The sequence below is a fragment of the Balaenoptera ricei genome, chromosome 1 (genome assembly GCF_028023285.1).
Source record: "Balaenoptera ricei isolate mBalRic1 chromosome 1, mBalRic1.hap2, whole genome shotgun sequence".
Classification (NCBI taxonomy): domain Eukaryota; kingdom Metazoa; phylum Chordata; class Mammalia; order Artiodactyla; family Balaenopteridae; genus Balaenoptera; species Balaenoptera ricei.
Window position 1 is genome coordinate 90767486 of NC_082639.1, and position 15212 is coordinate 90782697.

Sequence of the window (15212 nt, forward strand, 5' to 3'; positions counted from 1 at the left end):
AATTCTGCAATCTCTGGATCTCTGGGTTGCAGCTGCATTGAGGAATCATTAGTTGTATGACCACTACAGAGATATGAGACCAGCAAAATATAAAATTTGAGAGACCCTAAAACCAGCTAAACTCATCCTTCTCGAGAGCAAAATACAACCTGGGGACTTGAGAAGCTCTGTCTGATGAATTCTGGATTCTTGGATATGGTATATGCTACTGCTTTTTTTTTGTATCCTTTGTGAATCTCTGCAAGGCTTGTATTTTATGCGAGTCTGTTTGCTGATTTGGACATCTGTGATGCAATTTGTACAGTGTTTTACTTTTTGAAAATTAAATCTTTATAAAAGTCTTGTGGGGTAGGTAGCACATATCATTAGCCACGTTTTATAAAGGAACTTATGCTAAGGTGATGATAGTAGAGGTAGGAAATGTAGAGCAGTAGCAACTATTTATTTAGCTCTTAGTATATATCAGTGTGCTAGGCCCTTAATTAACTCATTTATTTTGCAGTTATCCAGCATGCAGAGGACTATTTACTTGAAACTAATAAAGCTTAAGCTTCATAATCCTCTTTCACAGGCACCATCTAAGACCTTAGAGAGCTCCTAGAAATATGTTCATGTGGTCATATGATTGGTAAAATTTGCCAAAGATTCTTTAACCATGATCAGCTAAGAACATAGTCTTTCCACTCTAACTTCTCCTTGGCATTCTTTCTTGTCTTGGGTGGTGTGGAAGGAACCTGTAAGGAGGAAATTTAATTAGGGATTCTTTTATTTGGGGGTTGTGGAATATGCTTACATGGTGGAATGTAATTATGTGGCTTGCAGTTATTATTTACTTATAATTAATGCCAGTATTCCCAGTATAGAAATGGCTTTCTGGAATAACCCTATCACCCACTGTGTTATGATAATGAAACAGAATTTATACCGTAGTATGCATGTGTCTTATGGTGCCCAGAATCTGAAATCTAGTGATAGTGGAGGAGAAACAAGGTAAAACATGCACAGAATCAGAGGCTATTCTGTGGAAAAGTCTCACAGATTTAGAGTGTGAAGTATAGTATGAAGGAAATATAATAGAGCTTTTCCTGAATTTAAAATAATCTAAAATTAAAAAGTACTCACCAATAACAGAATGTGACACTGAAACATCTCTAAGCTATTGATAATAAGAATTTTTAACCTAACATGTTAGAGAAACTTATTATTTCTATAAGAAATTTAAATTATAAAATTCTCATTTGAAGAGGCACTCAGAGATTGCAGCCAAAAAATATAAATAAATAAGTAAACAAATAAACACTTAGATAAAAGTGTTACAGAAGTACTTCAGAGAATTAATAAAAACAATATTTTCCTGGATGTTCTGATACTTTTGGTATAGGTCCATTTTTTAATTTAATGATTTGTTATAATATCTTTACTTCTTCTAAATAGTAACTTTTGTATTTTTTATTTGTAATTTTGTATTATTTTTTTAAAGAGAATTGTACAAAACTTTACGTGCATCAGGCCCAGGACTTACCCATGCCTGCCAGGTCAATAATATTATCCATAATTTACACATGAATAACTTATACATGCTGGGCCAAGACTAGAATGTTGTATAATATGCTTTTTCCTTTCCACTTAGCTTCCTTTTGTCCAGATTAAATCAATTATAAGAGAGAGAAAAAAAGTTGATACTATGCCGAAGACCATATCCATACATGAAAGGTATAGAAAAGGATAGGTGATTTAGTTATTTATGCATTAATTCTACTGAGTGCCAAATTTGAAGCCATTTTTTTAAATGGACAAATGCAGCTTCCCCAATGCAGGTCAATATGCAAAATATTCTCTCATTGTTATGCATTCGTTAAAGTAAATACTCTGTTGTATGGGACTCCTCTTGATAGACAATATTATTTTATGTATGATTTAGAGACTATATTTCAAATAAAAGTTCTGGAAATTCTTTTAATGCTGAAATTATGAACATATGTTTGAGACTTTGTAAAACATTTAATTATGAAAAACATTCTTTTGAAATTTTAATTATACCCTATCTTTATTTTGTTAATAGAGTATTACCATGTGGTGTTTTTATTTTAGAAATGTGGAGAATTTAAACAACTAATCTCTGAAAGATAATATTCTTTTCCAAAAGTGTAAAACTATTCTAACCTGGATGGTCAAGAAACAAAACTGAAAGCCTTTTCTGCAATAGAGAGTAATTTAAAACCTGTTTAAGAAAGAGAATGACCAATCCAGGTAGACAAGACTTGAGTTTATTTATACGATTCATATCTCCCTTCTTGAAAGGACATTTACAAACTTGATTTCAAAAATAAAAGAACTTCTGAATGACAAATGTTCACGTTTTAATTTCAATATTACAGGTATGTTCTTTTGTGATAAATTATCAGTTGAAAATGTTCCAGTGAAATCTGCTATGAATTAACACTTCATATAAGAAATAATAAAACATTTATTTTCAAGTCTTACATATATTACTTAAAATAGATACAAAGTTCAGAGTGTAATTTTTAAATTTTACTGCTATTTCAAGCTACCTGAAAGAAAATGCCTTAGTGGAAAAAAATGTTTTGATTGTTTTTACTAAGCATGACTTTTAAAACAAGCACTGTTAGTCCACCCATATGTTATTTAGCAATTAGGTAGGTCAAATAATGTATGATATTATCTTGAAAGAAAAGAAATAATAGTTGTTGGGCAGGTGCAGGTAAAATAATATTTGGAGACTATTATAATATGCAACTTAGAATCAAATTCAAGAAATTGATTAAAAATATAACATTGAACAAATTCATAAATAATTGTTTAGTTTCCATCTTTTAATATTAACCTCAGTGGTTGAAGCACACTGAAAACAATAAGATAAGGTAGTAAAAAAAACAGTACATCTGATTGACTGTTTGATGGAGGCATCAATTTGTTAAAACAGCTTCTCATACATATTTTCCTGTCCAAAAATATAAACTTGCTTATTTTCCTTGTATACAAGTATCCTGTGAAATCCTGGACTCTGAAAAGAAAAAGATTGAGGTATAGCGTTGAATAAAGCATTAAAATGCATGATGTTTTTGGCTGAAATTCAGCAAAATTACGATCAGTAGAGAAGCGTTGATTGGAGTGTGCTTCCAAAAGTCTTCCAGGTTTTGCCCTCTGAGAAATTTGTTGGCGACATCAAATAATTGAACTCTTCAACATCAATATATACAAAGGCATTTTATTATTCATCAAAGGAAGGGAATTAGAGTCATCAGAAATTGCAACTTTATTTTTTCTTGATACATGTATTTATTGCCATCATAGTTCTGCAGTTGTCATAAAATTAGAGTCAGATGGAATTCAGAGACACATGCAAGTTTTGGAAATGGACACATAGATAACAGTATAGAACTGTACATAAAATAATTACAATTTATTAAACACACTGTTTTAGCACATCCTTGATGGATGGGAATGAGCACCATGTCTTTTATGAATATATATTTTTCTCTTTTTTTTTTCTACAGCACCAAAGAAATCCAAATAGGAAAAGAAGAGATGAAAATTGGGAATCAAGAATAAGGCCTGTTTCCATCTTAGCCACACTATCTTATATTTTTATGATTTTCAAAGCTTTTGTCATGTGATTCTGCTCCCAAAAGAGCATCGATATTTCCTAATTGGTACATATATATGTAGCAAGTTATTTTCTACACCATTCTTATTCAAAACTTGCATGTGGCATAAAATGGGTTGGTGGCACCAAGGTATATTTTCTGTTGATTTCATATGTTCTTTGTCCTAATCTTAGCCAAGAAAACAAACAGGACCAACTTCAAATCCAAACTTCTGATTCTGATCACCAAAGTCATTGATCATTACATCAACGATAGGCACTTGGTCAATTTTCGGTGTATTGATTTCAATCACAGTCTTTTCATAGCCTTTTCTGGACTGTAAAGTTAAGCAGAAATAAAAAGTTATACAATCATTTTATATTTTTAAGATATGTTATTCTTTCTTAAGCTTCTGAGTGGACGTAAGAAGGTAAGAAAGAAGAGAGTGGAAAACAAATTTGCCATTATCTTTGTAGTAATTAACTCTTCTTGTTATCACTGATGTCATATGTAGTTTTAAATTTTGAAAGTTGACCATAATTAATACTTAGCCATAATTACTCAAGATAATGCTCTAATATACTGCACAGTTGGAGAGAATCTTACTGAACTGAAAAATACATTTTAACATGAAAACTGATATTGGTACCGGGTCATACCCTTACATAAATAATATATCCTTACCATTATTATAATAATTCTTATATGTATATATACACACACATAAATATATATGTATATACACACACACATAGACAAATTTGCTAAGAAAAATTTGAACGCAGTATAGGAGTTATAATGCAAGAAGTCTAAAGTTGAAGCATTTCTATTGCTATGTATTAATTTTATGAATAATTATCAATACATTATATTGGGAAATCCTAAACCCTTTCTCCTTTTACATGCATTATGGTCTCTTCTTTGATCTATGTGTAACCTACTTACTTTGTTTATTTGTAATTGTGACTTCTCTTCACTCATCAGCTAAGACAACAAGCTTTTTAGGATGCTCTATTGGTCATTTGCTCTTACGAAATTACCATGTGTGAGAAAGACAGTTCCAGAGGATAAAAATAACAAAATGATAATAACTGTCTAAATTGTTGTAACATAGTACCAATAAGCATGCCCCTATAAGCAAAATACAGGGGTAAGAATTATCCATGGTATAAACAGTATAATGATGATTCCTTTATCTATCATTTTAGAGTGATGAATTAAGGAGGCAAATGAAATAAGGCTCTTGATTTTTTCTTTTTTTTTTCATTTCAGGAGTATCTAGCTGTAATAGTATTCAAATATCAGGAATAATTCCATAAAAATAACATATGATCCAAGACTACCTTCTGTTATGACTTTAAAAATGTGTCTATACATATGTTTCAGAGTTTCTGTGTCTCTGTGTGTGTTTGTGTGTGAATATTAGTGGTCTCTAATATACTGTACTTTAATATGTCAGTGTTAAGCATCAAACCTTAATAACAATTGACACCCACTTCATGAGAGAAATCTGACTTAGGGCCAAAGTGGAATGGTTACACACTGCTTCTCACCTCTGTGAAAGAAGGCAAGCAGAGATTATACTCACCGCACAGCCATCATATAAGGCTTTGATGTAAGGGTTGTTGTCATAAGACATCTCCTCATCATTCGATCCCAGGAACCGAAGTGCTTTGTCATAGCTTCCTGATGACACATCGTACCAGGCTGCTGACTGATGACAGCTGTAGGTGAAATTTTGCCGAGCAGAAGCAGTCAGCAGTTTCAGGAATGTCATTTGCACCATATTAATGGAATTGCCTTCCACATCTAAATATGAAAGCTGGGAATAAGAGAATAAAGAGACACATAAAGACTCTTCTCCTCTTTTCTGTTATAAAAGGATAAAATCACTGTCAACAGTGAACTGTGACCCCAGAAGCATGTGGATGCATCAACAGACCCATTTTCACTTAATGAAAGAAAGTATGCATTGAGAGTCAGAAGACCCAGATAGAGGACTTTATGAAATCAGGATGTATTCCCACCTTAGGTACAGTCAGCAATACTTATTTTGGAAAAAAATCACTTTACTTCTATATATACTTCATTTTCCTAATCAGTCAGTAAGTATTACAAAAAATACCTTTGTTTCCAAGAAATCTTTCATTCTATTTGTGTATCTTTTTAAATAATAGAGTGGTAATATAGTAAAAATGAAAACTGAGGAATCTCAGTGCAATGCAAAGGTTAACTATTTTTATGTTGTTTGATTTCATCTATTTTCCTAATGTATCTACGTGACAAATTTTTCAACATGTTCCTGAATTTTTCATTTTGGCGGCACAGTCTTCAAAGAGGTTTTTGGTCTTCTAATTTTCAGCACAGACCTGCTTGTTTGTCTGTTCATAGATGATGTACTTAAATTCATCATTGTATCACCAGCACCAAGCATATTGCCCAAGACATGCAAGTGAATATTTATTGTCAGGAAATACTTATTTTGTATTTAGAGCAGGAAAACAGTCTTAATTGCAAATTATTAAGAACTCATTTGTCAAGCTCATAATTTGTTTTATTGGATATAAATAAAGTATCTGGGATCAGCTGAAACATAAACCTATATTTTAAAAAAAATTAAGAAATTCACCCAGATTATAGATTCACTCAATATAAAGGCAGTTATCTGTGACTTTCCTCCTTTTTGTTGATTTTACTTAATTCTTACTGATAAACAGTTCAGATGATGAGGATCCTTGAGAGGTTGGAGAAAAGAAAAACAACAACTGGGAAATCCACTCTAAGGAAAACAAAACAAAACAGCAAAAAATAAAACCACACACAGAGTTCTATCTGTGCATGTATCTTTATCTCATACAAAGATACAAATGTAACATGGATATTTAATATGTGATTGGAAGACTGAACTAGACAGTTATGTCAAGTGGAGAACTTCACTAATATGTGTAGGTTCTTATAGGATAATAACTGTGTAAATAGTCATCAATGGAAAATAATACCTTTTTTAAAGAACGTTAAACTATTGAATAATTATCTGAATAACTGAAAAACGTTCATTTAAATACATTATAATTAACATTTTAAACACAAATATATTTTTAAACAGCTTTTAAATGCAAATTTAGTTTTGGCATCCAATCTTAAAATCTCTATAAAATGATTGATCACGAACTGGTAATTGTATGGAAATCTTTAAGTAAACTTGTGCTACAATACATAAAAGGTCAGGTCAGTCAGTTAACTTTATTTCCAGATGTAACTATCGGAAAAAACATTTCACATTCCAAAAGTTCTTACTGAAATTGCAAACAAAGAATAAATTAGTTTTCAAGTATAGCGAAAATGAAATAGGGTCAGAGATACTAAATAGACATTATATTTTCTACATCTGATATTTCTAACATAATCCATTTTTATGGTATCTATCTCAGGTACTTAGGGAAATGCATACTTTATTTGATCTTAATATTTTAGTAAATTTAATATATTTCCATTTATTTTGATACAAAAATTTTAGACTTCACTCTAAAATACCAAAGTGGTCTAAGAGGGAGGTGGGAGGAATTGGGAGATTGGAACTGACATATATACACTACTGATACTATGTATACAATAGATAACTATGAGAACCTACTGTATAGCACAGGGAACTCTACTCAGTGCTCTGTGGTGACCTAAATGGGAAGGAAATCCAAAAAAGAGGGGATATATGTATACGTATAGCTGATTCACTTTGCTGTGCAGTAGAAACTGACACAACATTGTAAAGCAGCTATACTCCAATAAAAATTAAAAAAAACAAAAAAAACACAAAGTGGTCTAAGATTTAGATAGAGCAAACTAGGGAATACATGGAATCCTGCTTTTTATAACTTAGACTTTCACAGTAAGGGTCTAGAGATTATATAATTTGAACTTGTATTATGTACGAGGTTCAAAATAAACCACTTCATGCTGAGGTAATAACATACCAGTTTTCCTCTCTTAAATTCACTAAACCAGCTTCTTGGTTTCTCCTTTGGCCATGATGAAATTCTTACCTGTTGCAAAGGAACAGGAGAATTAGAAAGTAGGTTAAAATTATGAACAGTATTGTTTATGTATATATCAGTAATTTTCAGTAAGACTAGGATGCTAAAGAGTTTTTAAAATGGTCTACCTTGGATTATACAAAATGAGATAAAGAGCAAAATTTGAGATAGAGCTTGTGAATTCCAATTTAGTGAAGACTGAGTCATTTTTTTTCCCTGTTTTCTTTAATTGCTCAAAAAGAAGGGGGTGGGAAATAACTTGGTAAAGGCATACTAAGGGTTGGCTGTAGGGGACATGGGTGGAACTCTTAGGTAACACCTTACAAAGGAAACCCTCACAATGCCAGCTGGCATCTTCCATCAAGGCAGATACCGTGAGTATTTCACAGCCAAGGGAGGCATCCTGAAGCATCCAGCTAGTAACTCAGGGCGGGATGTTATGGAAAAGTCATTGGCAGGAAGCAAGCCCATTATTCCCTGCTGGGGAGAATGCTTAGAATCTTTTATAGATCTGAATTTATTGTTTTGCTTTACAAAGATCAGCAAAAATAAAGGTCTATAAGCTTCACTAGGTATATAGGCCTCACTATAGGGAATTTGAGTAATCCTGTAAGGGGAGGCATTTCCATTTTCCCACATTTCTTTGTGGGCTAGAGGAGCTTTATTCTACTTCCCCAAATGCAAAGTGTGGTTGGGAAACAGAAGTTGCTTTGTCTCCTGCCCCTACTACCCATCCTTCACTTACAAACTAAATGTCTCTCCTAAAGAGATCAGTCACACTTAAAGCTACTTGTTTCATCTTAAGGAGTTTCCGTGCCTCTGCATGCCTACTCCACTTCCTAAGAAGAATGTGATTTACTAAAACAATACAAATAAAGTCAAAATTTCCCACCTATAAAATGTTTGGAGAATGTAATTATGCTAGTGAAAAATCGTTCCTTACATTAATAATTTGCCTGTAGCTTTAAAGATAGAACTCACATGTATTAATACTGCTAGGTGAAAATCAAGGAACGTGTTTGAAGAGACTAAACATTTAAAACGTACAAAAGTGCAGAGAATACTCTTATTTTATGTGAAAGAATCATTCTTTATAAAATTGTGTATTTTGAGCATAATATACAGCTGTGAGTTCTACCACGTGGTAATTGGAAAGAAATACTACACATGCACTAAAATCTGAGAATCAGCTGTGCTGTGTCATGGAAAGCCATAGAATTTTAGAGAGCAAACAGGTGCATAAAGAATACATCTGGGTAAAAAATAAGAAAAGAAGTATTTGTCAACTCTGTGTGTCACTTTGGTGTCTTATTCATATTTATGCAAATGAAATGCTCTAATTACCCTGTAAGAAAAGCAGATAAATGAAAATATGACAGTATAATTTTCCTGTTTAGTTCAATATTGCAAAAACATGGCAGGAACTGTCAACAGTCACCACCAAAACAGATTGGTACTTACGCCCTCTGACTTTCTGTCTGGATAAATGCAAGTCTCACCACCAGACGTGAAATTACAGTAAACTTTGAAGGAATCTCCTGAGCAACCTTGGTTAGGATCAATCCAATATTCACCTGGAAGTAGGAAAAAATATGTCATATACAAATACATTTATACCAAAAACTGAATACATTATATACCAAATTTTATTAGAGAAATAAGGAAAAATGAATATTCATTCATCTTTTTCCACATGAATCACTTTTATGTTTTTGGTCATATTGAGGTACGTTTGAATACTTAAAGAGCAACCCTTTGTCTTTGCCAAATGCTCCCATACGCTCTGCCTGGAACATCCTTTTTTTTTAATCTTAGCATGCCTATTACTTTTAGGTTTCGGCTTAAATGCCACCTCCTCAAATATTAACATTCTCTTATCCATGTGTAATAAATTGCAAGTACATTGGGATGAGATATACCTGACTCTAAATACCATATGTATTATTTACTACTTAAGTAATCTGAGCATAATAATCAATATATTTTTCCTTGATTTATTTATCTGTAATGATGGAGGTGAGAGTATCCACTTAGCCTCAAGTATCATACTTTTGCATTACTTTACAGGAAAAACTTCATGCAGTAAGTGTACTCCCCCTTTGAATGGGCTCCTAAGAAGAAAGTCTATTTTATATATTTAAATGCAGTTTGCTATTAATTCTATCATCTAAATGGTACAGAACAAATTTTATCATGACGATTAATTTGGTGTTAGGTGAGTAAAGATGGTAAGTAGTGGGGTTGACAAAAAGTTATCCCTTAAGTAATAGACAATGGGGCTTTTATTAAGCAAGAATTATTGCGAGACAGACTTGATATACATGTGATGATTACTTTGCTTTCTTCCTACCATTTTTCATGCTGCCACTTCATTTCAAATATTAATTTGAATTATGTCAATCCACTGATTGCGAACTATGAACAACTTAAAAGCTCCAACTGCTTAGCTTAGTACTGGAACTCCTGAAAATCCAATGCCAGTTTGCTTTTTGAAATAAATTCTTTAACAAAAAAATTTACACTTTTTCTGATCACGCCACTAATAAATTCACATCTGGGACAAATTGAAATTCACAGGAAAAATTTATAAAAGAAAATAAAAATCATCAAAGATTTTACCAACTGGAATAGCCACTCTTAATCTTTGATATTTCTTAGGGCTTTAAAGAATATATAATTTTGAATTATATGGTAAGCATTATTTTTATCTTGTCTTATTCAGTCAACATTGTTACTAAATATTCTTACAAATAACATATACTTAATTACTAATATACCTTTATGGCTTCATGCCATTTCAGCTTGCAAAAGATTTCATAGGAACCCTCTAATTTTGGATAGCAGAGGAAATCTGTATCTGTCATAATTTGCTATTATAAATACTTATGGTTTACCTGTCTCCATCATTACACAATAGTAGCCCGAGGGCATTATTCTTTCTATTTATCTGTGAATCTCTGCATGAATAACAGTGCCTGGCACCAATAAGTTAATAAATAAATATTTAATTGTAATTAATTAAAATTTAAGTAATTAAAGAATTAATAAAGCTAGTTAATGTATGGAAATCATAGGGAACTATAGTCCATAGTGAGCTTTCCATCCCCAAAATTTACAAAATTTTTTTCTTGACTGCTCAGGTTCTGATTAATCACACATTGTTTTATGTTGTCAGTACACGCTGTCATCTTTTACATTTGATTTTCAGTCGCATATGTATGATTATATTAGCTAGATCAGAAGTTTGGGTCATTCTCCTTATAAATCACTGAATTAACATGAAACTAAATGTATCTTTTTCAAATAAATATATTATAAATTTGAATATATTTGATAGCAGTTTGTAAAGCACCCTTAATAATTACCTGTGTTTTCCTTTTAACAGGCTGTGCTTGATTAAGATAGGAGATTTTAAGACATTCTTTGTCATAAAAAATGTCTCTTCCTGAATTGCGTGAAACTTTTCTATCTATACTGAGTTATTTAGATCTCAGTTACAACAATCATTATATGATCGATAGTGGGAAATAATGTAGTCCCACAAGTAAACAGAGTGGCAAAGTATTTCCACATAAAGTGGGAGACTTAAAATCAGATATAGATCTGCCCCTTGTTAGTTTAGTATTGTGTGAGTTAGTCACTTAACTTAGGATACTTGGAACTGTTTCCTTCTCAGAATGGTATGTAAAAGTTTTGTCAAATAATAGGTATAAAAATTATCCTGATTATTATTACAAATAAATTGTTCACAGTTGTTCTGGTTATTCATGGATCAGTGAAATAAATTTTTGCCTCAAACTATCCTCATTTGTAAATATTCTGTTCATCAAATCATTGCTAAACTGATAGGTCACATCTGATTCAGTTATGCTATTTAATCAGTAATGAAAAGTAAGTTAGGATATAGGATATAAATATAGTAACATGCACATATGTGTACACACATCAAACCCATTCTGTGATGGTTATTACAAGGCAAATTACATTTGTGTTATCTATAATCATCCAAAATGAACTTGTCATAATTTAATGAAACCTTGCTTAACAAGACAAAGATTTTCCAGAGCAGACCTTGTTTTACAGTGTAAATGACTTTTTCTGTCTACAAGATTGGAATTAATAATCGTTCACTCTCGTTTTATTTAGAGACTATATTAAACATTTAACTAGAATTAATGAGCTGACAATGCACCTTGGTAACTTAGAGGCTCAGTACATTTGCTTGGTCGTGTATTATTAACATACCATCTGGGAAGTCAGGATGGCTGAGTTGCAGATCTTTGCAAGTTCGGGCTGGGTTGGTCTGTGTACCCACTGGAAACTTCATATGCTCAATGTCTTGTTTCAAGGAATTGAGGGAACCAAATATTTCCTCCATTCCATCAGTGTAATCCAGAATATTATCACCTGCATCTGATTGCATGCTTTCTGTATGCCTTCTTGTTTTTTTGGGTGACAAGATTGGTAAAGGCTGTATGACTTCACCCGGTGGACCCTGTAAAAGAGATGGATGTGCATGTAACTGTTTCCTAAGGTAAAATATTCTGCAGATATTAGTTATTACTGTTTATGTTATTGTTATAAGAACTTATAGTTTGTTTAACTTTTCACTGTTTTCCCTATTTTCAATGTTTTCTCTAATTGCTAAAATACATGTATTATGTACATATATCTCTATATATATAAACTTTGTGAATTCTTTTAAAAAGAATCTAGTGGAGATATTGAGGTAGGCACAAAATTCAGATGATTTCTGGACCTTTTTATATACATGTAACATAGCACAGATTTGTGTGTACATATGTTATATCCATTACTTTCTTATTTATTAATTAGTCCTCATTTACATGTCCTATCTCTGCAACTAGATTTTAATCTCTGAGGCTTAAAACAACAATTTAAAGTTCATGTGCTATATAATGAGTTGTCTATTGTGCTTGAAAATAATTCATATCAAGTTTAAAAATACACATTAGCTGGTTCCAAACATCTATAACTTTATAAATAAACAAAATTAAAAGAAGTGCAATCAGACTTGAATTTACATATGTGTAAGAGTATAACTACACCAAATAGTTAATCCATATTGTTATGGATTGAACTGTGCCCCACAAAAATTCATACATGGAAGTCCTAAGCCACAGTAACTCAGAGGAAGACCTTATTTAGAAATGAGGTGGCTGTAGATATAATTAATACAGTGAAATGAGGGCATAAGGGTGGGTCCTCCTCCAATACGACCGGTATCCTTCTAAAATAAAAAAATCTGGGCACAGAGATACACATAGACAGAAGACCATGTGAGGAGACACAAGGAGAAGAGAGCCATCTACAAGCCAAGGAGAGAGGTCTAAAACAGATGTTTACCCCACACCCCTCAGAAGAGACCAATGCAGCTGACACTTTGATCTAAGACTTCTGGCTTCTAGAACTATTAGATAATACATTTCTATTATTTGAGCCATGTAGTTTGTGGTACTTTGTTATTGCCATCCTAGCAAACTAATACATATATAACTTGGAAACAAGTTCAAGAAGGAAGCCTCAAATTTTTTCACATGGTGTGAAGCCTGGAAAATGTCAGTGCTAAAAAGTGGTAGCTATTATCATTGCTTTTATTATTATCATTATATGCAGTAGGAAAAAAATGTCAAGCATCTGAACTTTTGTTTTTATTCCTAGTCAGGTATTAATGTATCTTTGTGGCATACAACCAGTTGCTTTCATGAAAATGTGACATGAAAAATACATGATTTTCTTGAAAAACTAATAAAAGCAAGATTATTATAATAGTTAAGGTATCTTTACATTCAAAGAGCAAAGCCAATTAAAAGACAAGTGTTGGCATGTAGACCTGAGTACTTAATTAAAGTAGTTGCTATTTCCTAGAAAATCAGCACTTTGACAGAATATGCTTTTTCATCCTTCTTATAAATTCAGAGAAATCACTGGCAGTCTCAGGGTGCTTACTGTCAGAATATCACGCTTTTTACCATGCACTTACCGGAGGCCCAGGAGGCCCTGGAAGACCACTGTCACCCTTCTGGCCAGCAGGTCCCTGTTAGAAAGAATAAGGAACAACATAAATAGAGAACAAGGCATTTGAGTAGGTGTCACTGAAAAATTTAGATGCCAAAGAGAAAGGTACTTACAGTAGAGCCTTTGGTACCCTTTGGACCTTGAGGACCCTGGAAAATGCAAAGGCAAAAGTACACATAAAAATCTGGAGCATGTGCATCTCTTTGGTATATTTTTAAGTTTACTTTATAAAATTCTTTTGTTTTGTACTTACTGGTAAGCCTGGAGGACCAGGTGGACCTATGGGACCAGCAGGGCCTGGAATACCCTACAGAGAGAATCATCCAAATTAAAGAGTTTTTCTCAGCGATTCCATTTTCATATGTTGCATAACAACACACATTGCAAAATTTAGACAATGCAAAAGTACATAAGAATGGCCTAAAATTTTCCATTGTGAACCTGAGAAATAACTTTTGCAAGATGAGCTGTATTTTTGTCCAATTTGCTGCAATGTCTCCCTCTCTACACATATGTCTTTACATTCCTGCAGCCTTCAGAATAATGATTTGTATGTGTTGGGGATTCAATAAATGTTTGTGTAATTAAATATTGAACTATAATTTTTATGGTTTCTAACTTAAGTCATATTTTTATTTATTTACTCTAAGGTTAAATAAATTTCTTTTTGCAAACACCATTGACTTAAGGAGATTAAGATGCTCTAAATCACTTCCTAGGTCATGTTTAAAGGAATGTCTGCAGGTGTGTGAGTGTATGATTGGAAAGGAGTAGGAAAATAATTTATATCTTTACTCACTCCATCCCCTTTTGCTCCTGTAGAGCCTTGAGTTCCAGGGAGTCCTCTGTCACCCTTTTCACCTTGTTCTCCTGGAGGACCAATCAGGCCAATTAAACCAGGATGTCCCTTTGAAAGGTAAAGAAATTTTAACAATATATAAATTACAAACATATATTAAATTATAGTCATAAAATAATTGCATATTAAATTTATGAAACATAAGAGTAAAAAATTAGATAAAAACTTTAACCCTTTCTGAATGAAATATAGGATTAAGAACCTCTTTCCCCTCACCTAACAGGATCATTTAGTGATTACATTAAGTGAGACCTTTATTAAGGGTTGGGAATATTATTGAGAAAATTTTTTCTAAAAATATCCCCTTCAGTGTTACATTTACTTAAAGGGAATTCCTTCAACTAAAAGACTAATAATGACTACCTATAATATTGGTGAAACAAACAACTGAAAATTCATTATTTTAAAAAGCATCTTATTTTATATAAAATGATTTCTATCCTTCACAAATTTTGCAGCATCTAAGAAACATTTAAAGATTTAAAAGTAGTTTTAAAAATATTAATGCCATCCTAAAAATGTTTTATTTTCTTTAATTATTTGATGCAACAGAGCATACATATCTTTCAAATCACCATCTGAAAGATAGTCTAGTTTAAATTTTTTATTTTCATGTTTAAAAACATAAAAAATTACCATTTTGTTATTCTATCTATTTATTTTCTGAATAGTTAT

At 32.2% G+C, this 15212-nt stretch overlaps 1 protein-coding gene across 1 annotated transcript in view; it reads right to left on the bottom strand.

Annotated features, from left to right (window-relative positions):
* Positions 1-3146: 3146 nt before the first annotated feature.
* COL11A1 (collagen type XI alpha 1 chain) overlaps positions 3147-15212 on the bottom strand; it is a 214966-nt gene continuing 202900 nt past the window's right edge. The window contains exons 59-67 of the mRNA XM_059927069.1: positions 14478-14585; positions 13932-13985; positions 13792-13827; positions 13644-13697; positions 11885-12134; positions 9101-9213; positions 7580-7648; positions 5197-5430; positions 3147-3945 (exon numbers count right to left, since the gene is read on the bottom strand). Of these exons, the coding sequence (XP_059783052.1) occupies positions 3799-3945; positions 5197-5430; positions 7580-7648; positions 9101-9213; positions 11885-12134; positions 13644-13697; positions 13792-13827; positions 13932-13985; positions 14478-14585 (1065 nt within the window). The 3' untranslated portion in view covers positions 3147-3798. The remainder of the gene's footprint in view (positions 3946-5196; positions 5431-7579; positions 7649-9100; positions 9214-11884; positions 12135-13643; positions 13698-13791; positions 13828-13931; positions 13986-14477; positions 14586-15212) is intronic.